Raw genomic sequence first — 25,515 nt, 5'->3', positions numbered from 1 at the left:
ACAAAGCCACACCTTCAGCCTTCTTTCAAAAAATTACATGTTCCTTGTTTTCCATAAGGGTCTCCTTACTGATCCTTACTTGCTTTGAAACAGTTAACACAGATAAACACAGGAGAGAATGTCCATCCACAATAAGTTAATGGCTGAAAACTTCTTGGTCAGTGCTTGCTGCCTAACAAGAGAGAAAACGACAGATTTGAGCAGCAGACCCAGCTGAACCTCATGAGGTTCAATACATCCAAGAGCAAGTCTGCACCTGGGTCACGGCAACCCCTGCTATTACTACCAGCTGGGGGATGTAAGGATGGAGCAGACCTTTGGAAAAGGACCTGGGGATACTGCTGGATATGAGCCTGCAGTGTGCCCTCACAGCCCACGAAGCTAACTGCATACCTAAAAAAGCATTGCCAGCAGGAGCAATCCTGCCCCTGTGTGTGTATATATATATATATACACACACGAATATATATATATATATACACACACATATATATACACATGCATACACGAAAGAAGAGACAGGCTTTTTAGCAGGGTCTGTTGTGAGAGGACAATTTTTTCAGAGCAAAAGAGAGGAGATACAGATTGGACATAAGGAAGATGTGGTAAAGCACTGGCACAGGTTGCCCAGGGAGGCAGTGGATGCCTCATCACTGGAGACATCCAAAGTCAGGCTGGATGGGGTTCTGAGCAACTGATAGAGCTGTAGGTGGCTCCATTCATTGCAGACAAGTTGGACTAGATGGCTATTAAGGGTCTCTTCAAACTCAAACAATTGTAGAATTCTAACAGGTGTTCATCCCCTTAGTAAACAGCCTTTTCATGATGCTTTTAGGTAACATCAGCAGAAGACTCCATTTGTACTTGGATTTTTTTAAACAAGCATCTCTGAACACAAGAAGACTAAATGCTTGCATTGTATTACTCTTCTAATCTGTGAATCTTCGTGCATGTGCACAACTGATAGCAACAGCCACTTCAGCATCCTCTTTGTCTTCCTACCTTCTAACAGCATACTTGTTTACTCAGACACAAGGGAATTAATCAGGCTGAAAAACAGTCCACATGGAAGAATTTATTTATTTCTCTTCAGCTCATCAGCTAGTTCCTTGATCTATTTTGCCCCACAGCAGCCAGCGAGGAGAAATGGTGGGGAAAAAGATTGCTTAAGCAAGATAGCCACTGAATGTGAAACTATGGTGTGATGTTACAGAAATAGAAACACTTGTAATTGCTTTGAAAACAAGGATTTTATCAACCAGTCCACTGATACTGCAGTCAGTGTTAAAAATAACATCCATGAGTTAAAATGACTATTTGTGTATTTTCATACAAATAAATCATATACATGGAGCAATGTCCCCATAAACAGAAAACACCAAAAAATGGTCTTTCCACAAGGAGAGCCAAAAGCCTTATCAAGTTTAAAAGTAAAATGCTCACCTTGATTTAAACAAGGTATTTATTGAAAAAGATTTGAAAATTATGTATTTGGATGCTTTATTCAGCAATGTAAAGATTATTTTCCAGAATCCACGAGTGTGCTCTGATGAACTTCACAGCAGGAAAACAGCACAAGTAGCTTCAATTGGATTTTTAAAGAGCTTTCAAGGACCAAGAGATCTTCCCATAATATAAAGAGATTTCTGTTTCTGCAGGTTTTGAATGAAGAACAACTTTTTTGTTTGTTTGTTTGAAGAAAATCAGACTATCAAAGTCATTTGCATTTATCAAGAACACTGGACAAAGCTGCAGAAAGGAAGAGGTATGTATGCACGTACTTTCTATGCATCTTTTAAAGAACAGCCATTGAAATAATTTGGCAGTTGAGGAAGAAAGGACAAACCAAAACAGCAAAGGGAATATAAAAGGAACAGATAACCAAGTAGCTGAAAGAAACCACAAGCAACAATTTCTGGTATGGTGGTGGAAGAAAATGACTCCAAGGCTGAAATACGCAAACACGTGGTCAATTCCCTGTAGTTTGGTAACAGAGAGACAATGTAACAAGTTTACCTGAAGAATTTGGAAGGTTGTTACATCTGCTCTCCCACACAGCCAGCCTTAGCCTTGCTCCCTAATGAACTTTCACTTACTGAAAGTTCAAACACAAAAGCCACACATACAAAAGGGCAGCTGTACTTCTACCTAGAATTAGTAGTCCCCAACCATAAAATTCAGTACCACAGTAAAGGGCTTTTGTCATAGACGCTGACCTAGAAGTCTCCCATGAAGTATATGGAACTTCACGAGATTACATTGTATCTTCTGAATCAGAGGCACCTCTGGTCAAAAAAGCATGGGAGCCCGGAGGACACAATTAACATTCCCGTTCAAAGTTAAGGCAATGATTTCACATAGCATCAACTCTGTAAATAAATGTCTGTCAATAAATGTTTGAATCTTCCTTCCTGTCATACTTCCACCCAGTTGGCCCTGAAAACTGCCAGTATCTGACAGACTGGAATGTGCCTGGTGCCTGTACAGGCATCACGTATGTTGTAGCACTCTACCAGAACCACTTGGCACTTAAACTCAAGGGAGAAAACTGAGACCATAGAGCAAAAGCTACAGCTAAGAAAGGAAACTGATGTGGGATGATCACCACTCCTATATGACCAGCGTATGCTACATATCTTTGAATCAAGTGGGGAATGACAAGATGGCTGACCCCACATGTTGAGATCATAGAACAAGACTACTCAAAATTCAACCCATTTGTCTTTACTACTGCTGAAGGAAGAGTTTCCCTTCACTATACAAAAGGAATACTCAAATTCATCACTGAGTTCACTTGGATACTATCCTTAACCAGGTTGGGCCCAGATTCTCTTCATGTAGTAACACTCTGAACTAGTTCAAAGTTATCTAACAACATATCTGCAGATATACAGATACAGTGAGGTGCATTAACACTTCTACATGTGCTTCTGCCCTGGAAGCACCTCTGCTGGCATCTCCAGAAACAAGGTTGTGTCTTAGCAGCTCAGCTGTGTGCCATTACAGCCAAGTCTCCACACCTATACACAGAAGCCAGCTGTAATGTAAGCTTGCTAAATGCTACAAGCACATGCCCAGGAGGCAAGCAATACTCACCTTCCGCAAACCAGTACAGCACCTTTTGTATTATCAGATATGCCAAAACACACAAGGTTTTTGGACTGTCTGAAAGACTTCAGCAAGCCTGCTCTGCATGATACAGAAATTCAAAGCCACGGCATATGTATGGCTGGGGGAACAAAACGATTGAGTGGGACTTGTATCTGTGGGTTATCAGCAGTGCCTGGGCCAGGATTCACTGCTGGAAGTACTGCACTGAACATAAGAAAACAGGCTACAGGAGCCAAACTAGATGCTGATAATGACATGGAGAAAACAAAGTGCAAAGAAAATCTGCAAAGAGCTCACTCTTTTTATGAGGAATACGAGAACTAAAAGGCAAAAGAATCAAAGGCATTGCCCACCTCCCCCAGGCCCTATAATCGGAGCAGTTATGGAAAGTGCTTTTTGCTTCAGGAGGCGTTTTGAAGGCAAGGTCATGGAAGTTCAGCACAGAGGTGGCTGCGCACGGCCGCGGTCGCACCTCCCCGCACCGAGGGCCGGGCTGCCAGAGCTGCCCACGGCCTGGGCTGCTGCCCCCCGCCCGGGGAAGAGGAGGAGCCCGGCGCCGAGCCTGCTGCCCCTCCTGTCACATCAACAAAGAGGCCCCCGCCATTATCCGCCCAGGCACCTCCAGCCACCGCCGGGCCGCAGCGGAGCCGGGCGCGCAGGGAAGGTCACGAACGCGGAGAGCCCCGCAGGAAGAAAAGGGCTCGGCCACGCCACGCTCGCTGCTGGCCCGCTGCCCCCGCGCTGGAACGTAAACAAAGCGGCCGGGCCCGGCCCCCGCGGCGCTGCCGCTCCCCGCACAGCCGCCCGGCTCCAGCCCCGCTTCCCAGCCGCCGCCACCTCCACCCCTCCGCAACCCCAGGCACCACACTTACCACCTCCCGTCACCTCCTTCCTCGGCCGCTGAATAATGAACCGGGGCCGGGGCCGCGCACACGCACCGCGCTTCGTCCGCCCGGCGCGGCTGCGGCTGCCCGCCCCCTCCGCTCGCTCCGCCCGCACGCCCGGCCCGGCCCCCACGCGCCCTGCGGGAGGCTGCAGGCTGCCGGCACTGCCGCTGAGCCCGGTGTAGTGTCTGCAGGGCTGTGCCCGGCGCCAGCTCCTTCCCAGCATTATGCCCTGTACCCGGGCCTGCTATGACAAAACTGCGTTTTTCAGGTGTTTGCCTTCATGCTCGCCTTGGCAGCCAACCTTGGCACTGGGACATCCGTTTCCTGGTGTTCCCAGACATCCTGCAAGGCCTTGGCAGTCCTAGCCTTCCCCTTGAACACCTGGAATGGCAGTGCTTTATCTCATTGCTGGGTGTCTGGAGTGGTGTAACGTCTTCTGTATCTGTTTTGGCACTGTTTGTTCTCTAAGTTTTAAGCAGCTATTTGTGAGATTTTGAGTTATTACCACCACCTTTAGCTCTTGGCACCTCCCATGGGTACTCTGCTTTGTTTTTTCAATGTTCTGTTTGCTATTCCTCCTTTCTTTTCCCTTCCTTCCTCTGTTTTTCCTTTTCTACCAGCAATAGCCCTGTCTACAGACTCCATGACTTGTAGTCACATCAATATGGCTGAAACAAGCCTTTGTATACTTACACTGCACAGTACTAAAAAAAAGCCCTCCTGAAGAGTGTTTAAAAATACATAAAAGCTACCAGTTAGGAACAGGGCACAGTAAAATGGACACTTCACATCTTACTCACTGACAAACACATTTTTTAAGACTCAAAATAATGCAGTGAGATTGTCTTTCCACATCTCTGAAACAAAAAAATAGATTTTTAACTAGTAAGGATACTGCTTCAGATGTTCCAGTCTTACTCACTGCCATCATGTCAAAAGCTTTATACTGCTCACATTCTCATTTTATGGAAATATCTTCACTGTCTGACCTTAAAATTCTCAATACAAGCAAGCTCATTTCGACCCCTTAATTTAGAAGTGGTTCCTTTGCAGTTCCCTACAGACGTATACATGACAATTTATAGGAAAACAAAATAAAACAAAACTGTTGTTCAGCCTGCCCCCAGGTGTCCCTGGATCCCACTAGGCTGTAAGCATATTACCAAGGTAGCCTCTCCTGCCTCACCCCCTGTCATTTCCATGAGACAGTCCTGGAAGTGACATAGTCAGCTTTTAGGTTTGAGACTTCTTGTTGAATTACGTTAGATCATGATCAGATGTTGCATCCCCTTCCATGTTTATGTGTGAAAGAGGCAAAACTCAGCTTGGCAGAAGAAGTATGAAACCCCAGACAATGCAGCACAGCTTAGTCTGGGTAGATCATACCCATCTTCACTTGCAGACAGACTGGCCCTGCTGATTTTGGTCATGGTACCTTCATGTGATTCTTTCTGTTACCAAATGGACAAACACTGAAAGAACCAGGTGGGGAGAATAATGTTCAGCCTCTGTCAGTATTTGCAACAAGGCTTGTGGCCTTGCAGTTCTTTGTCTTTTGGGTGGGTTATTGCTCCTGATCATCCTACTTGAGTTAAGACCACATTAAGATTTGCAAGTAAACAAGGATGTCAGTCCCATTAAGGTATAAAACTGTGCTTTGCTTACGATTCAGATTTGTCACATTTATTTTTCAGGGTGCAATCAAAATCTCATTAAGATTTTATAGTTTTCAAAGTTGGCACTTTTTAACAGAGAGGTATTTCTAAATGACTTTTTAGCTCCTCAGTTTGGCTGTCCAAGCAGCATTAGTCTTGGCACTGGATTGCTGCTCTTAATTATGTGGTTGTTGAGTGTCTAATAAATGTTTTTATAAAAAAACTGCCAGAAAAATCTGAATTATGTCAAAATACTGCAATCTTTCTCACTTACATATGTAGGTATAGTGGTATGTTTATGAACATCATATTAAAACATTTAGATTCTACAGTCATTAAATTGCATTAGGAATGTACCTTGATCATTTCTGAGTATTTTCATTAAATTCTTATCAATTACCACATTCTTGATAGTAAACACTGATAGAACACATTGATACTTACAAACTGTAAAATAAACAATTCAGGCTGAAACCTCCAGAGTCAATGGATCTGAGTATCTCATCCAAGTTTCATAAACAAAAGTATCAGAAATTAGACATCATGGCATAAAATTCAGTTCAGAACTACATAAAATGGTTATTTTTGTGCACAGAGTATCAAAAGTAAGGAATAGTGATTTATTTGTGCACCAGAATGGACTGGTATAATATATGCAGTAACCCAGTAAGATCCAGCTGAGCGGGTCTGAAGTGAACAGATAGTATATAGCAACTCCTTAAAGCACAATAGCTGTTTTGCAAGTAAATATTTAATTAGGCCTGCAGTCATTTTAGACAAGCTGGAAATAGAAACAAGATATTCTAGGCATGCCTTGAGCATGAGCAAGATAAACAGGTGAAGAACTGCATGTATTGATTTCTTACCAAATCATTTCAGTTATCTATTTAAAGACTTTTTCTTTTTTTCTTTTTTTCCAAGAATGGTCTGTCCAAGTTTTTTTGTTTGTTTGTTTTTTCCTTAACCACTTTCCAATAAATTGCATTGCAAAAAGTTGAAGTTCACCAGCTTCTCAGCCTAAACCACCTGTGCAAATGTGCAGCCACTGTAGTTCTAGCTTTTTTTTTTTTTTTTTTTTTTTAAAAAACTATTATTTTAAACATATATATAATCATCACATAGTACCTAGTTATCTTTCAGCAGTAAGAGCCATCTTGGAAAAGAACGAGACAAACTGTCTCCTCATCTCATCCTGATCTCAAGAGATCAGCAGGAACTGTGGGTACTCGGGTGGGGGGGAGGAGAGGGGGCACCTATTCTATGCTATCACTTGATAAGTACCAGCTAGGATCAACATCCATGTCCTCTTATGAAAACAGGTTGACAAATATTGTTTGCTAAGGGAGATAAGGTGGAGGCAAGGCCCAGACTTTAAAACATTTTAGAAAATTCCAGAATATAAATGCTTACATGAAGTAAAATATATATATATAGTTTGGTAATATCTTTTCTTAATATCTTTCTACTGCTACTTTTGGCATAAAAGTTCCATTTCACATGAGGAAGTGAAAAGGAAAATTTCAAGAAACTAACCAAAACCAAACTGAAGAAATGCAAACTGCAAAAGCATAACATATCGAACCAAGTATCACACCTTCTAATTGCTGGTAACTACAGCAGGCATTAAAACTATGTAGATCAAAAGGTAACTAATATAACTAGTATCAAATCAACTCTTAGCAAATAATACTGAATTAAGATTTTTTAAAAAGTTGTTATCAAAATCGGTTTAGTAGTTGCTGGCTTTGGGAAATACAGTAGAGGGAAAACAGCCACCATGGGGCACCATGCGACAGGTTATAAACATTACTATGAATGTGGGACGGTGTTCGTGGGGTACTGCAGGGTGACTTCAGTTCAGTAAAAATGGCCTTTCTGTCTATCCAGTTTAGAAACTGTGGCTTCTGAAATGTCATTAATCCCATTAACCCCTTCATCTCTGATCCTACAAAGTTCTGTCTGAGTTGCCATCATTCAAGGAGCAATCCATGTAGATGAGCTGGCACACCAAGTGAATTGGCAGCAAAGCATGGACAGTCAGTGAGGTGTGCCCAGCCAACCAGAACTGTCTGAGGAGTGAAGCGTAGTTTAACCACTAGGAAACAGTGCTTACACAATCATATTACTTGTAGCTATATGCACTGACATTAACACAGCAGCACGGAGTTCTTTATTTTAATAGTCAATCAAAATTTTGCATGTCACAGATTTTCTTATAATTGAGGAAATGTTCTTGGGGTTTGGAACTGTCTGAGGACATTGGATGGTGAGTTAGTTCACTGGGCTGGATTCTGGCAATATATTCTGCCACAACCAAAAATACATTTTGATCACTTTTATTAAACTGTTGCAGAGAAAAAATATTTTCACTCCATAAATAAAGTATTTATCTGATATGTAAATGTATATCTGAATGTATGTAGGCTTCTTTGTGGTGGTCAACAATGAACTAAAGAAAGAATCTCTTTTCCAAGAAAGAGGAGAGAGATTTTCTCCCCTCTAACTGTGTAATTGATGTGGAAAATGGCTATTTTAAATAAAACTACATGTGATGCATACACATGGCATTACATTATCATATTCCAGAAATCTGTGAAGAAGTTTTAGTCTTATTTTTCCCTCAGATTAATGGCAGTTCTTATTTAGAGAGTGACTCCCTCGCAGTCTGTGAATTAAAAGATGTCAGCTTGTACCCGATATTATTAACTACTTGCTTCACACTTTTCTTGTATCCTAGAAAGATATCTTGAAAGACATCTCATAGGAATATTGCCTATTACTGAATCACTTATGGGATCAGAAGAGCTACAACCAGCTATTCTGAACGCATCTTATTGCCTCACATTGTAACTCAAAAGCAGTGAAAGAATCAAAAGGAAATTTAACAGATTGTATTGAAAATGAGGTTTCAGTTGGATCTTACCCATTCACAGATCTTTCTAAAGATTTAGAAACTCCCAGGTGTCTGATGCAGCCTTTGCCAACTGCTCTTAAAGAAAACCAGTTAGCGTCACCAGTGGCTGGTAATAATTGAATTATGCTGTCTTCCTACCCACTTCAAACACAAATTAAACAAACAACAACAAAACAGCACACTCAGATTAGTGTTTTTTGTTTGTTTGTTTGTTTACCTTAGGAATGAATTCCCGTAGAGAAACAGGGTGTTCAGCTATACCTGTTACGTATTGGCTTCTATTTTCCTTCGTAACTGAGATCAAGGTTACAAAAATTCAACCATGTGCCTCTTGAAGACACTGAAGTGAAATAACTCTGACTACAAAGACCTGAATAAGAGCATAGACTCACATCCCTATATTACTTTGCTAACCTAAATATAGATGACTGGATCAACTCCAATCTGCTTAGAAACCACATGGAAACAAATCTTTAACTTGTATATATTCTGCATACAGGGATGATGCATAGAAATTCGGTATCAGATGTAATTAGGTTCTACTGTATGATTTTGAGCAGACAAAAAAAAAAGAAAAAAAGAAAAAAAAGAAAAAAAAAAAGATAAAGGAGAGATTCTCTGTTTGTTGTTGCTGTTGTTTGTTTGTTTCTTTTTTGAAGGTTCAGGTGTCTCTGGCCACTCCAGCAGTTTATGGTCTGCTCTATGGGACTCTGAAATAAAAATGGTTGAAACTTAACAAAAGCACATTGACTCTTCACTTTTTAATAGAAACCCCATGTTTGACCCATGATTCTAGTATTAAAAGCCTGCAGGTACAACCACCAGCTGAGAAGTAAATAATAATCCTCACCTTTATGTAAACTTTAAGAGCTTCCCACACTTCAGCTTCTGTGGGATGAAAAGGCATTACTGCCAGAGAATAATTGGATTCTAACCCTTGCCAGGTCTCAGAAAGCTGGACAGAGCATAAGGGAGATCCTAAGCCTCCATCCAGCAGTTCCTTCACTAGGATAAATGGTCTTTCATCTTGTTAACCTTCTTTCACAGTGATCCAGTTACATAAACTTTGCCACAATCAAAGAAGTGTCATCTCTGCACAGTACAGGATACAGTTGGTGAATGGAATGAATTCAGATAAAGCTCTCATATAATCTCAGTTTATAAGTCTAAAATATCACTTCAGTTTAGACTAATACAAGGTGAATATGATTCTAAAATGCTTCATTTGAGTGACTACTTAGAATCAAGAAGGAATCACAGTTAAGAATTAGATTTCACAAATCCAGAACAATTGCTTACATTAACAGAACTACCACAGTTTTGCATCAGTGTTGATAGAACAGAACCAGGCCCATGCTTTCACAAGAACCATGGTAGCAGAGTCTTTTCTTAAAGCAATGGAGTATAAATCACTTTATCACTTTGATCAGCTAAAAATTTCTACTTTTCTACCTGGCTTAATGAAACCATATTCACACAACACATTGTTTTTATTTCTAGAAAAATGATTCAACAAGTCACACTCCCTATTAACTCCACAAACAGCATTATACACGTCTACTTAAATTAAATTTGGTATCCACAAATGCACCCTAATAAATAACTCCATGTCTCATTCCTATTCATTTTCTGGAGAAACAACAGCTGCAAACTTCCGTGTTGATTTTTTCTGCTAGTATGACTGTCTTGGAAGATCAGGCTGAATACATTCTGAGGTCCATCAATGCTCAGAGTTTCTCTTTTTCATCAATAGCCTTTAACTGACCTGTTAGTATTTGGATCTATTTCAAGTTAAAAAAGAAGCTCAGTATCAGCACCAGTGATAATGGGAAATAGTCTCTAAGATTTAACAATAACTGTTGGTTTACTGATTCCAAGATGATGTGTTTAAAACATTTTGGATATGAGAATTTTCTATCTAGTTTGATTTCTACCTGAATTCCTTGCATATTAATGACAGATTTATTTAGAAAAAAGATGCACATTTTACTGCTACAAAACAAGGAACTAATGAAGGAATGCAAAAAGGTGGATAATATGCCTGGTGTGAGAATTCAGAACAATGGATGTTTCTGTGATACTTTGGATAAGGCAATATTGTATTTGTCATTGTCAGAGGAGAGAGGTTTGCAGCAATTGAAATATAAAGTGATGAAAGCCTCAATATATTTTGCTCACAGATAGATAAAGAAGAAGATAGCTTGTAAATTTTATGCAAAGCACATGTCAAGGTCCAGGTACTATTGAAGAACTGACTGAAGTAGAAGACAAAACTGAAGATGCATCCCAGCTTGAGATAACAGTGACTAAAAAAAGGAAAAAAGGATTTAAAAGTAAGGAAATGAGACTGTATCAGAACTACTTTGTCCATGCTGAATCAAAATAGCAAGTTTTATGAAGACAAGCACAGAGGCCATCCAAGGTTTTCAAGTGAACATGAAGAGAGATATCTAAAGAAGGGACATCTGTGCACTGAGATGGTGACTGAAATTGCATTTTCAAATTACAATGAAAAGGGAAGAAAAAACAAATTTTGTGGAATGCTAATACAGTGTCAGAAGGAGAAAGTGAAGGATCCTCCAACCACACTCTGGAAAAGAACTTCTGAAGGACAAGAATCAGGACTGCAGATGATGAGAGTCCAAGGAGTAACAAGATGTAAAGAACTCAGCTGAGTGTTAACTGACAAGTCAGACAGTATGACGATCTGGTGTAACAAAAATAAGATAGCATCTGCTCTATCTGAAAATTAATTTTACAATAAGAATGGATATTTGCCATTACAATGCATAAAATATATTTTGATCATTTCTTCTTACTTTTTTAACACTTGGAAGTAAGCTGAATGAATGAATTTAGACCTTTTGGATGCAGAGGAATTTCTAATTAGTTCCAACCAGAAGATAACTGTTTTGGAGACTGAATGAATAAAGCAAAATGACAAGAGAAAGAGAAGTGGGAAGAGTGGAGAAAAAAACAATGTGTAGAGCTCAATGTGTAGATCTTTTATTCTGCTAAGGTAATTTTTCCACCTTCTTATGCCCAGCACAGTCTTGCAATATCCTGCAAGCTCTGCAATCTGAAATAATTAAAGAGAATTTTCCAGAAATACTGGAACAAGAAAATCCTTCTTTCAGTTATTTGTTTTTTCTGTCAGACAAACCCATCAAAATCTTATCCATGTTGTTTATTCAGTCTGAAGGATTTTTCTGTGCATGAAAGAAACATGCACCCCTACAGCCCATCAATCTGTGCCTTGGTGTATTCCTTCTCTCTGGATTGGCAGAGGCTGAAAGTGACATCAGTCTACAGGGCTTTAGTTTTAATGCTCCCGTGTGCGTCAGGTAATCCAATTGAGTTCTTGTATGTCAACGGACACAAGGTTTATTCTGAGCCACTTCCTCAAAGCTCACTCAATTACCTGGAGGGTGAATTATCAGGAAAAAAAGAAAAAGAAAAGAAGAAACAGAGAGAGTGTAAACAGCTTCAGCAGCCATGATGTTGCCTTCAACTTCAGACCAGGTGCTGCTAGGCTGGGCTTGCAAGTGTGAGAAGGAACTTCATTGTTTACTTGCTTAGCCACTTGCCAGAACATACAGTGCTTGGTTACAAGATATAAACAAAGCAGCAGAAAGACAGAGAGAGAGAAAGAGCAAAAGGCAGAAAGAGAGAGGAAGAGAAGGAGAGCAGGACAGGAAGCAAAAAACAGAAGACCAAGGAAGTCCTGGATATGATTGTTGTGAAGTTTACAGTTATGAAGAACTAAACATTTGTTATCAGTCAAAAATACAGAAGATTAAATATTATTCTGGATGCAGCATCTGTCCATCTTGTACAGGTAAATTCTTATATATTTCACTTAATCTCATTATTAATTTAGTAAATATTATAGTGTTCATCTTCTTGCTTTGTTAGGCAGTGTCGAATATTTACACTTTTGTTTGCTTTTTTATAATAAAACTTATATCATTTATTTCTAGTTATTAGCTAGTTTCAAGTGGAGGGATGCTTGCCTGTGTTAAGAATGGCAATAGCCCATTGGTCAGATTTTGCTCCAGCAAATCAGTGCTCATTCCCTCATGTAGTCAGAGACATTCACCTGTGACAGAATTTCACTCATTAAAGTACAGAGTTCCTCAGCTTATTTTTTTTATTTTCTATTGAAGGTATTGATGACATAGAAACAAGTAAACTGTTTCTGCTTTTCTGGCAAGGATAAGTCTGCTTCTATACAACGCAACTTGTGTGATTCTAAAAATACTGTTAAAATATGTTTTATATTAATGGATTTACACAGTGTACCATTAAAAAAAAAAACAACAAAACAACAAAAAACAGCACTGGTCTCCAAGCCCAGAAATACATGTTTCAAGTGGTTACAACCCGGGACTGAAGAGTCTCAGTTAGGAAACTGGTTTCCTAATTTCTACTCTATTGCTCTCAGTTGCTCTCAGTCAAGCCTTCGCTTAACACTTTGCAGTTTCAAACATAAAAGCATCCTTATTTTATGGAAGTTTTTTTTCACATGCTTTGAATTCTGGAGAAATGCAAATACTATTTACATCTGAAGTATAGATAGAAAACCACATCATGTGTAGCAATGTGTTGAAAGAATGTTTTTCTCAGGTGACAAAGCCAGTCAGCAGCAGCAAGCTCAGAAGCTTTGGCTATCTTTGCAGACAAGCGTACAGCTGTGACAATTTCAGGACCCCAAGGCTAGTTTCAGTTTACCTGCCTTAATGTGGGCAAACCATAGTAGTACTGACTACATTAGGAGTAACTTGCTTGAGAAGCTCTGGAGAGTCTCTGTAGGGTCTGTGGAGCATAGGCTAAAATCTTAGTGCTTGGGACTTCATTATTTCTTTGGCATGTGAAGTAGCTAGGGATAAGCAGGCTCAGGTTTTTTGGGGTGAGGCTGGCACCTTTTAACCTCAGCATCAGCCCATCATTTCACGCTTTGTTTCCAGTTCCCACCAATGGATCCAGGCTGCCTCATTGCAGAGAATAATACCTAAAAAGGGATGTAAGCCAATAAACAGAAAAGAGAAATTCTACCATGGTGTTTGGGTTCTACTGTCCTACTATTTTTGGAACTGCAGCAGCAGACAGCATGTCTTTGAAGCTTTAAGCCTTAAAGCATCACAACATAGATAGCTTTCAATTCAGTTCTAGGCCACTGTTGAATTACGCTTTCCTTTAAAATGAATGCTTTTATGAAAAGTATATGAAAAAAAATGAAGGAATGGCAGTAGTTCAGATCAATATTATGTGAGGTCCTTGGGGTTTGACGTCAGATAGGGTGGAGATGATAGAGTGTATAAGCTTAACAAATGCAAACATAGCACCACTTTCCTCTGAACACATGTATCCAGTGAGATGACTATGCATTTCTATTGAATGAGTGTCTATTTGCATACTGACTGCAGACAGCATAATATTCTTGGCAATTCATAGGCAGGTTCCCACTGAAGGAAAGAGGAAACTGGAATTTGGTCCTGTAAGCCTGATTCAGTATGGTATTGAATTTTTCTACATTTTCCTTTGGCATCGGTAACATTCTGGGGGCACTACATCTTTGGGGAACAGTGTCCATAGATCTTGTACTAAAGCTACATCTATTTTAACACCCTTACCATTCAGCCTGTGGAATTCACTATGGGTAGGCAAGCCCTGCAGAACTCAGATTTCAAATCTTCCCTTCAAAGATGAGACTTTTCAAAAACCAGTCTTTGTGAAGATTATGATTTCCTGGCAATGGCATCTGGCTCTCTTCAGAAGTGAAATTTTATCCCCCTCGATTGCTGAATATTTTCTATAAGTCTGGTTAATTCTCCTACTGATTAAAGTGCATGTTTCTAGAAAGGAAATAAAATAAACTAATTGAAATGAGAGGATGAAAATATATCATATGATGAAAGTTGTATCATGAGAGCAAAACTTTTCAGGCATCATATTTCTAATGAGAAGTTGTACATTGCAACAGGGAAACTCCCTTCCTGATTTGTCAGTGTTTACAGATTTGGCTCCACCTATCTGCTTCATCTGAACCAAAACTTTTAATATTATTTTAAGTGTTCATTCAAATTAAAACCCCATAAGTTTCAGCTCTATATTTCAGAGTTGAATTTCATACTTAATGGAATTTATCTCCCTGGTATGCAGAATTCAGTGTATTCCCTCAAAAATCATGGCAACAATTGTACAGTGAGTCAGAGTATATAATTTACATATGGTACGTATGCAAATAAATCAGTTTATGATTGAACTGAATTTTAAACTAGATCTTTACTCTTTTCAGTCTCTTTCAAATTTTAATATTCCTAAAAATTATATGTATTTTATAGGAAGTAGCATTGAATTATAGTAAACTGTACTTAAGCAAGGTAATTGCCAATTATTTAGCTTTTTATCTGGTTGTTATCTTTACTTCCAGGTTAAAAATATGTTAACATATAAATGATAGCACGAATCAAGGACTGACTTGAGATTTTTTAAAGGGTTGCTGCAGTGGACCTATGATGTATTATGAACACACAAAAAATCAAAGTTTAAGACAGACTTTGAAAACACAGAAATACACAGTAAGAGCATCTAATATTCCTAGATTACTTCCTTTTATTCCTCTAAAGTATTCATATATTTATGATTAAGTTATTACATTTATTTTCCATACAGTTTTTCTGTATTTCCCCTGTATATGATTATCAGTAACAGTCATTAGTTTGTTGATAGTGAAAAACATTCCCTTAATTTGATTTTAACTGTGCTTTAATGTATTTTGTTTTATCATTTACTTGGGCTTTCAATTTTAAACATTATAGATGAATAATGTCTATAATAGCTCTATACTTAACTGTCATTTTTTAGTAAATCATTTCTATATTTTATTTTGATAAGCACATATTTGTTTCTTATAAGAGTAATGTTCTTCAAGCACTAAATGTAGCTGGAAGTATTCAGCCAGAGCTGTCACCAACACAGCAGATGGTGTCAGGCACTATCAACAGCTCACAGCATTTTTAATATGGTCAGCATATCATGGTTACATGCCGAAGTGATCTTTCCTTAGTAGTCACTTGCACGTATCTGCGTTATAGATTGTTTTGAATCCTTTGCAAAACAAAACCAGGTTAGGGTCCTTACTGACAGACAGCTTGGTCCTAGCAGTCAGTGCCTTCTTGGTATCTCCTGATTACCTTTTCCCAGTTGTCCTGTAAGCTGACACCTCTTGAATCTCCATATAGCACTACAAATTACAAGGTCTAGACTTCATCTATACAAGCTTTGAGGAAGAAAGGAAAACTGCTCATATAATAGCACGCAAGTGCACTCTTGAGCAGGGGGCAGAATTATTTTACTGATCCTAAACTTGTCTCCATGGCCTCTGTGCAGAACCAGAACCAGTTTAATAAATATGTTTCATGCAACAATCTTGTGCAGCTAAGAAAAACAAGCTCTGTCTTCATGTCTCAATCCAGAAATGATTCTGTCCACCAAACATTTAATCTGTAGACACACTAGGATAATTTTCTCCTGTCAAAACCATTTTCCACATTCACGTGTTATAACTATGTATTAAAAGCATAAAAATTTGTGAGAGAAGACAAGGCAAGTATCTTTCCAAACCCGCTTCCCATGGAAAGCAGGGTGGTGGTTCTGGCCTTGGCCCAGGTCCATGTCAGCAGTGGGATGGATGCTTGCTGCTGCTATTCCTCCCACAGCTGTATCTACAGGAACTGCTCTGCCTTCATCATGCCACATCACCAGTTTATTGGGCGAGTCCTTAAGCCCTGTCGAACTTGCCTGCCACTCCAAGCATCCCCTCACACTCTCAGTGGCTTAGAGGCTGAGCAGGATCCTCTTGGGTTTGTCTCAGGTCCTCCTTGTGTGTCTTCTCAATGGCTCACTCATGTCAAAAACAATTAGTTCCCCTAGTGGATGGCTTCTAATGGATATTTTGTCCAAACCATATATAGGAAATGTTATTTCCTCAGGCACAGCTGTTTACAAAATCTACCACTGTTTATACTCCTAAGCAGTTTAAAAGCTGAAAAGGATACTCATGTATTTTGCAGTATACAGGATAGAATATCTAAGCTGAACTGGATGTCCAGACAGAAGGCAAGAACTTTACAAGAATGTCTTTCAGACCATGAAAATTGAAAGGCATTTCTGCTGTGATAGAAAGCTTTCAGTTCACAGAATGCTTGGCTCCTGCCCAAGTTTAATCTTTGTTCTTCTATCTACCAGATGCCTAAGTGGGGCAAATGTACTCTTGTTTCATGCCTTTAAAAGTACACCAGAAAAAAATGGTCTGATATTTCCAAAACCTAAAAATTATTCCTCCTTCCTCACCATCTTATTCACTGTTTTGTCCTGTGATCTCTCTTTTCCATCTCATTTTTCACTGTCATCCAGGTAATGGATTAATACTTTGATTCTGCAGAAAATGATTTCACAGCTGAACAAATTCCCCACTAAACTCCTGCTGATAGATTTCTGTGAGAAAGGGCTGTCATTCAGTTAGGAATCCAAATGTGCCATTTCCCTCGTGGGTATTTAATTCCCATAAATCCGTTTGACAGTGGAAAGTCAGTTTCCTTACCCTCTCCCCCAGCCCCCCTTTTCATTTTGTCATCTTTATACAGTCAACAAAGCAGCAACAGTAAAGAAGGTTGACAAAAACAAAGTTGCTCACTTACACTTTACTAAGACTGCCAAATATAATGAAGCCAAATTGCACATTAAGTGACCCCTGCAATAAAATTACTCCTGTGTGACTGTTATTAAGTATTAAATTCAGATGCAAAGCTGTAGTTCATCATCTTTAATAAGCAACTCCATTTCTTTCATTGACACTAAATTTCAATTACTGCTTGAAAGAAAGCATGAATATAGGATAAAACAAAATATACCAAAACAAGTTAAACAATACAAAAGAAATGTCATGAACAGGTAGATGTTTTTGGCAAAATGATGGGTTAGCCTCACCTTTCATATCTGTGCCAGAAGAGTAGATTAATTTTTTGTAGAGGAAAATTATTGACTTGAGGCTGCCTATGTAATGAATATTTGTTGCAAAGATGAGAATGGGGGGACTGTTTATGTTAATTTGCCCATTTGGATGGCATTAATGATACTTCTACCTTCTTCCATAGAAGTCAATGGAAGATTTGCCTTTGACCTCATAGACAAGTATGAATAGATAATGAAAGCTTTGCTACCTTTCCCAAGCACTAAAACACTAACCTCTATAAATTTGGCCTAATTCCAAAGTGGGTGATTGCATTCTGCTGTTCTGATCCAGTATCACTTCCCAATGTGTAGTGTTACAGCCAAGTGACAATCAAGCCCTGATTTGAACAAGCTAGTCCCTTTTTGAAAGGTTAGCAACCTGTCTCCTCGTTGCCTCCTGGTTTGTCTGCTTTGCCCTAACACTGTTAGCTAGTTTGAAGGTCAGAACTGTTTGGTTCTGGATCACAACTTTTACTGAATTGAAATGCTATCAATACATACAGTGCTACAATGATAATCATACCTTTTTATCACTTATACTCCCATATCATACAGACAGCCTAGGCTGGTTACAAAAACATGTTTTTCCCCCAACCATTCACAGTTTCATTTTTGTGAAACATCACATCATGCTGTTCTTGAAAAGCAGAAGTTAAAAATACAGCCACAATTACTGGGCATTCTGAGTGTGCTTAAAAATCAATTGCCAATTTGCTTTTAAAATAACATACCACTTAACTCTACTTCATATTAAAGTGGTAATTTATTACACTTTAAAGAGATTTGTATTTCCACAGCCATATGGCTTAATCATTTATATGTGGTTATTTTTTTAATGAAATTTGCACATAATTGCTAGCAGAATTTATTTAATTCACACTCAGCTGTGGTCTGAGACACTACATCTACCCTTAGAAAATCATTTACTACCAAGGTTTAACAGTTCTGATGTAACTGCACTTTTCACTTTGTCTCTATAAAGGTATAAAGTTTGGACTCCAGATAACTATTAGTTTGACTAATTTACACTACTTAGAAATAGAGGATTCAGTGCTTCTTCTTCCAATACAACCTTGAACAAAACAGCAGCAAGTATAGGCTGGTGGATTAGTTATATGGTGAAGGCACACAGATTCTAGTTTTGGGGACGTGAATTGATTGCTTAGTCCCAGTACCACAGGGTTAAGTGAAATGCTATCACAGTTATTTATTATTAAGGGAGATGGTGATGGCTTAGATTAAGAAGCTTTGTCTGTCTCTTCTAATTAAGGTTAGGTTCCTAAGAAGCTTTACTATCTCTTGAAGGCACACAGGCTAAAATTAGGACTTTGGTTCTGTTTATAATGTCACTAGGTTGGCCCATAATCCCACAGTGACTACAGCAAGGGATCCTTCTTCCACTGTTGTGCTTCCCTGTGTGGAAGCCAGTGAACCAGGACAAGACCCTGTGAAGAAAAGTCTAAGATGTCTATTAATCAACAACATGTTGGTCCTGCAGAACATTGCAGTGCTCTTGCAGTGACCCCTTGAAAGCTGCATAATAAGTGGTAGGAAGAAAAACAATCACCTGTAAGACACAGTAAATTCACTTGCAGGCAAAGAGCAAATGGGAGCATTAAGTGGGCTGTGTCCTGAGGGTGAAGAAATGCTGGAGGGAAGATGTGTTTTAATGCTTTGACTGAAGTTATTTCACAGTAGCACTTGCAATCCTATAATATAACAGCAGCATTCTGGGCTCAAGTATCACCACTTGGTGGTCTATAGAAAATGACAACCTCACAAAGCAATGGATGGATCACTTCCTACTTTTTTCATTAAGCCTCTATGTATACAGCATACAGTGTAGATCACTGTTACAGGATAGCAACAGCAAAACCAAAATTAATTACAAAAACTGTCAGCAAATTTTAACCCTGGATTAAGTTTTCCTTACAGATGTGCAGACCTAGAGCAGTTATACCTAGATTGGTACATTACTAAAATGTGAAACAGGTGAATTGGAAAAATGAAGCCCATTTACGAAGAACAAAACCTTCTTTGAAAATACTTAGTATGGTAAAATATTCTGAGGAGAAAAAGCTTTGACACATAAGTCACAAGGAAAGTTCCAGTTACCTAAGATTGGAAAAATACTTTTCCAAACAGTAAGGTATTAAATTATGATTCAGTGCAGATTGCCTTCCTCTAAATAACGTGATGCTTCATTGCAGCTGAGAAAAAACATGGAGATAGTGAGGACCAACATTCTCCTGCACTACACCAATTCTCATGCACCTGTTGGGGGACACCATTCTGAGAACCACTGCACTGCTATTCAGTGGCATGTGGAGGGAATTACCTTTTGATTCGGTTCACTGAAGTTCAGAAACTTTGTATGTATGCTAGTAAGAATGAACAGCAAGTTCCAAGTCTTAGCTGTCAGACCGTGAAAATGTTTGATCAATGAATCCATTAAGTCTATAAGCTTTTACTGATCAACCTGCTGAGCAATGTATGAAACATAATTGCTGAACTATGTTTATAAGTCCTCTATGTTACAGTGCATCTCTTTTGTTTTGCCATTCTTTTTCTCTTAGATTATCACTGTTGTGTTTTTATAGACAAGAGCACCCAACTAAGCAAAATCAGTGCCCTTCCATTCAGATAACCACTCATAAGGTCTGAACAGAATGTAAAGGTTTTCCTGAGTAAAAATGATTTGCCCCATATAATGTTGTGAAAAAATGAGTGAAAGGGATGAAAAATATGACAGGAAGATACTTAGTCTGCTTTATTTACTCCTACTCAAATGAAGATGGATAAATTATTCCAGCCTCTTGTGATCAAAGAAGCAGGGTGGTTCAAAAAAGATTTCTTATTGTGAGAACAGGGCTCAGCTGTAAGCAGTGTTGCTACAAGCATTTTAGACTACTTTAGCTGGTCCAAATCAGTTTTCTATTACAGCAGGTATGAGCAGCTCCTGTGCAACACTGGCCGAGGTCCTGTGGGCCAAAGGAAGCCCTTTGGAGGAAGAAGATATATGGGCACTCTTGTACCTGTCCACACTGCAGCTTCTGGAAGACCTTCACAAAGGTGAGCTGAAAAGTATCTTACTGTTAGAAACTCCTTAAGCTATTTTGGTATTTAGATGATTGCTTTGAGGGGGTTGTTCATTTTGTTTTGCTTTCTTTCTTTTCTTTTTTTTTTTTTTTGTTATTTTGCTCATTTTTTTTTTGTTTGTTTTTTGAGACAAGAGGCACTAATAGCAATTATAGCCCATTTCTAATACTTGTGAGAAATCTTTCAGTGCACTAGGTTTGCATGCAAACTGCTGTACCAACATGCAAGTCTTCACACAGCCACTTCTTTCTAGATTACACATTAGCAATAAATCAAGGTAGAGATATAGTTGGTGGAAGAGAAAAGAGTTGTCCTTCCTGATTTCTGAATAACATAAACACAGAAAGTGCAGTGCCATCTACAATCATATCCCTTCATCCTTCCTGAGAGAGGAGGAGGACCAGTAAGTTCACATGGCTCCTTCGTCCCTCAGTAAAAGACTCTTAAGCAAGTGATACATAACTTCTGCAATAGCTGGAGGGGTAAACTTATATTAACAACCAAATTTGAATGGACTGGGCTGCTATGTCAGGCTGACTGAATCATCAGTTCTTAAATATCTAGTGTACCACACGGTCTTCAGAGTATATCTCTGGGAAGCCTCGGTGATGGATTTAGCTGCACTTTGGGACAGATTTTCTCAGCTCACTGAATTCCACAAGAATTCCATTATTTTCTTTAACACTTTTCAGACCCTGCCATCTGTGTGATTTGTCCATGGTCAGTACTACTGTCTACTGAAGGAAATTTGTTCTTCCAAAACAATGCATCTCAGACAGAAGCTATCCCTTTCAGTGCACCAGAATTACTCCACAGACAGAATAGAAACCAGCGCACTGGGCTAACAAAGGTGAGGTATACTACAAAAAAGATCTTGAGAAGACCTTGAGAAGACAAGGTTGTGGAGTTTAATGTAGTGTATCAGGTATCTAATGTCATAATTTGTTTCTAATCATGTTAAACAAATCTGGCTACAATTAGAAAGATTTATATGCATAAAGATTTCATAAAGGGTCTCCCTTTCTGTTTTGACAGATGTTGGTGTATTCCTTAGGAATGACCCTTTATTGGTCAGCAGACTATCAGGTTCCTCCAAACCAGGCCAGTAATATAAACATTTTTGTTTTCTTTTATTCTGTCTCTTTCTTGGTATGTTCAAAGACTGAGAAGTGTAATGTGAAGTCTCAGTAATAGTGGCTATTAGTTTTGGACCACTAAAAATAATATTGCTAATTGGAATGCTTGTATAAAGGCACAGGCTTTATAAAAAACACCAATTCATGCAGATAAGGAATTTAGTTAGGCCTCTCATTTTTCCTTTCTTTTCTTTTTCTTTACTTTTCCTTTCTGAAAAGCAGATTTGTTTGTATTAAGATTAATTTTATTTTTTTTTTTTCAAAAGTAAGGATTACTTATTCAAAGAGCATAATAAGAAATTTCCAAATGAAATAGGTAGGGCTGAAAGAGTATCATCATTTCCACACGATTCTGGTGCTTCACATGTGCTTTTTCAAAGAATGGATGAGATGATGGAATAAAAACTTCTGGACACATTCTTTTGCTAGGTGAAACTTTGCATCTCTTGCTTGTTCATAATCTTTTCAATAATGTGTGGCACACACTTTGCTTCATTTCTTTGACTGCATGCTCTTAACTCAGAAAGCACTAGCTCTTACAGAGTATACATGTTATAAGGGGAAAGAATCTGTAAGTTGTATGACCCTTTAAACTTTCAGTATTTGGTCTCTATGGCAACAGTTTTGGCTTGCATAACTCCTTAACTTTTACAAGCTAATGGTTATTGCTTGAATCTTTATGATGCACAGTCTAATTAGTGAAGACATGGAGCATACTGAGCTGCTAGCTGTCCCCTGGAAGCTTCTGTACAGACTGATGATCCTCCTTGTATATACCAGTTCCCTTCAAGTCTATCTGATATCCCATTAGAGACTCCGTTTAGTGCTGTTTTACTGCTTGTCCAGGATTGTCCCCAAGTCTAAAGGAAGTTAGTGCCCATTTCTCATTCATGATGAAAGCCTTACTGAAATTTCTGATCCCAGTTTAGACAGGATTTCAGACCACTGTGAGGTGTGATTTAATTGTACCTCCATGTTGACTCAGTCCCTCCAGCTGAGTGACCAATTACACAGTCTGTTGCTAACACTATGTGAAGATCTACCACATAAAAGACTTTCTCCTGAGTCAATTCTGGAAGTATGTGAAGCACATCAGAAGGAAACTTCCTCCTTACCAGCAAATATCTACATAAAGAAAATGGTTCAGTTTGTCCTGGGAAGTGTCACTGAGGTAGGTACTATTCTTCTATTTAATGATCTCCTTTTCAGTGTGTGCTTGTATGAGTTAAAGTGAGCTTTGTTTCTAGGCTTCTATGCAGGAAGTTGAGTGAGTATGTGTATGAGCTAAAGAAGCAGCAAAATCATGTCTCACCGCACACTCCTGGGAAATTATAGCTTTTTCTCTTGCAGTATTTTCTTTCCTTTGGTTAATAACTGAAACTAACTTAACCTCTACAGAGACTTCGTATTTGCCAATGAAGGGACTTCACACAAGAAGTCCCTTTACCCATTTTTCCCATTACCTCTTTGGCTTCAGTCTTTCTTTGTGATATTCAAAGTAAACACTTTTATACCACATTGAGAGTTTCATGTAACTTCCTTATCTGGTGGTGAACATTTACTGTATAAACCTGTCTGACTGTGAAATCTTAATAAGTGAGCACCTTAGTCTTTTTCTGAAGATCTGAATCATCAGCAAACAATTTTTGCTGACAAGCAGAATGAAACTGAAACACACTGCAAATATTTCTTCTGCTTTCAACAAGTATTCCTTAGCATTCTGAGGGGACTTTTTTCCTCTATTTCCCACTGCAACAGAGGATGTCCCTTAAACACATCTAGCACAAACGCATGAAGCCCTCAAAGGTCAGTCCTGCTTTGTGAAGCCTGCCGAATAAAATGAAGTTGCTTACAAAATGCAGATCAGCAAAGGGCAAGGATCACTTCCTAAGGAGTGTCTGAAGTCCACATATCACATGACATTGACTTGCAGTACCATTGTTTTCTAGGTAGAACGAGTAGCCACTGAAGACAGTACAGCTTCTCAGCTTAATAGAAGTCATGTCATAAGGAAGAGACTACATGAGAAAATCCCAGACACCTCACCACTGTTCTCCCAGATGAATTTTCACCAAGGTAAACCAAACTTCTAGTCTGAAATGCCTAATACGGATAACAGCTTTTTCTGACTCTCTCCCAGGCTAGATGAATTGTCTAATTTCATGTTGCTCTGATTATATGTAGTGTTGAATAGGATATTTATTGCTTTACATTTAAATGGCATAATAATAAAAAGACTCTGAGGCAAGTCAGCAAGATTTCTGTTCCTTATTTTCTCAGAGAATAGTAGTCTGAAGGCTGTGAAGCAATGATAACAAATCAGCCCACACATATTTGACTCTTAAAACAGTTTGCATAAGAACTGCATATATATATTTAAAAAAAAAAAAAAAAAAAAAAAAAAAAAAGTGCTTTCAGCACTGCTTCTTTGCTCTCTAGATTTCAGTGTATTCAATGACTGAGACTGGGATTCTGTGATGATATCCTGTGGCCATTAAAGAGGATATATTTATCTATCCCATTTGATTACTCAAAGATTTGTGGTTTCTTGATTTTAGTTCCATCTCTCTATTCAAAACATGTTTTGTAATTTCACTCGTGTATCACTGGAGTAATTTCAAGACAGAAGGCCAAATCCTGCTCACTGTATATATAAGCCAACATACACTGACTTCATATTTCATTTGATTAAAATCAAGATTTTATTATCCCTCAGTAATTCTCCAAATGAAACTAAGTATAGATTTCAGGTTCAGATGTGTTCTTTCTTCTTAATCTTTTCTCTTTTTATCTCTATTATACTGTTCTTTTTAACAGAAATCTCAGCCAAAGAACAGTCAGGCTGCAACAGCAACATTTAGGATTACTTTTTTATCATAGAATTGTAGAATCATAGGGGTTGGAAGAGACCTGTGGAAGTCATCGAGTCCAACCCCACTGCTAAAGCAGGTTCCCTACTGTTGTTTGAACCGAAACTTCCAGAAAGCTTCCAGATGGGTCTCAAATGTCTCCAGAGAAGGAAGGAGACTCCACAGTGCCTCTGGGCAGCCTGTCCCAGTACTCTGTCACTCCCATAGTAAAGAAGTTCTTTTGCATGTTTGTATGCAATTTTCTGTGTTCTAGTTTTTGCTCACTACCCCTTGTTCTATTGCTGCATGTCATTGAAAAGAGCCTGGCCCCATCCAATTGACTCCCACACTGAAGATATTTGTAACTATTGATGAGATCCCCTCTCAGTCTTGTATTCTCCAGGCTGAACAGTCCCAGCCTATTATTAATGGAACTTTTGCAGCCAGTTCTGAAAATGGATTGTGCCTAGGCACCATCCATTTAGCACACAGAAAGAATAGCTTATAGCTGAAGTTTCTGGGCCTCCAAAAATAAGAAAGGAGATCTTCTTTCTAGGTTGTCTGACTTTGCAAACTTTCAGTTAAGCATGCAGAATACAATTAATATATTAGATTTCTTTTATTTGGAATGGTTGACAACTGTGATAACTGAGACAGAATAAGGTTATGTAGGGCCAGAGGTAGAATGACGTTACCAAGCTTTCTTCTGTCCTTAAGGAACTGAAGTCAGGGTTAGAAGACAGACAAACATGGACTACATAAAAGTTAGTCAAGCCAATTGTTATTTATGCTGTCATTTATCACAGAAATACAATGATTTATGAACGAAGTGTGTGATTCACCACATTT

General features: G+C 38.7%; 2 protein-coding genes across 7 annotated transcripts in view; one reads left to right on the top strand and one right to left on the bottom strand.

The window, feature by feature from the left end:
- The window catches only part of MAPK8 (mitogen-activated protein kinase 8), a 46,276-nt gene extending 41,936 nt beyond the window's left edge, over nt 1-4,340 (bottom strand). For 5 of the 6 annotated variants that reach the window (XR_011904228.1, XM_072340971.1, XM_072340972.1 and 2 more), the window contains exon 1: nt 3,984-4,105. The gene's annotated coding sequence lies outside the window, so the exon portion shown is untranslated. Of the gene's footprint in view, nt 1-3,983; nt 4,106-4,299 lie in introns of those variants that run through there. The other variant, XM_072340970.1, reaches the window with a different exon arrangement.
- Nucleotides 4,341-20,530: 16,190 nt separating this feature from the next.
- The window catches only part of FRMPD2 (FERM and PDZ domain containing 2), a 50,185-nt gene continuing 45,200 nt past the window's right edge, over nt 20,531-25,515 (top strand). Inside the window, exon 1 of the mRNA XM_072340257.1 lies at nt 20,531-20,654. Within this exon, the coding sequence (XP_072196358.1) occupies nt 20,531-20,654 (124 nt within the window). The remainder of the gene's footprint in view (nt 20,655-25,515) is intronic.

The sequence above is a fragment of the Excalfactoria chinensis genome, chromosome 6, assembly GCF_039878825.1.
Source record: "Excalfactoria chinensis isolate bCotChi1 chromosome 6, bCotChi1.hap2, whole genome shotgun sequence".
NCBI lineage: Eukaryota > Metazoa > Chordata > Aves > Galliformes > Phasianidae > Excalfactoria > Excalfactoria chinensis.
The sequence above is the reverse complement of the archived record's forward strand: the minus strand, read 5'-3'. Positions and strand labels throughout refer to the sequence as shown.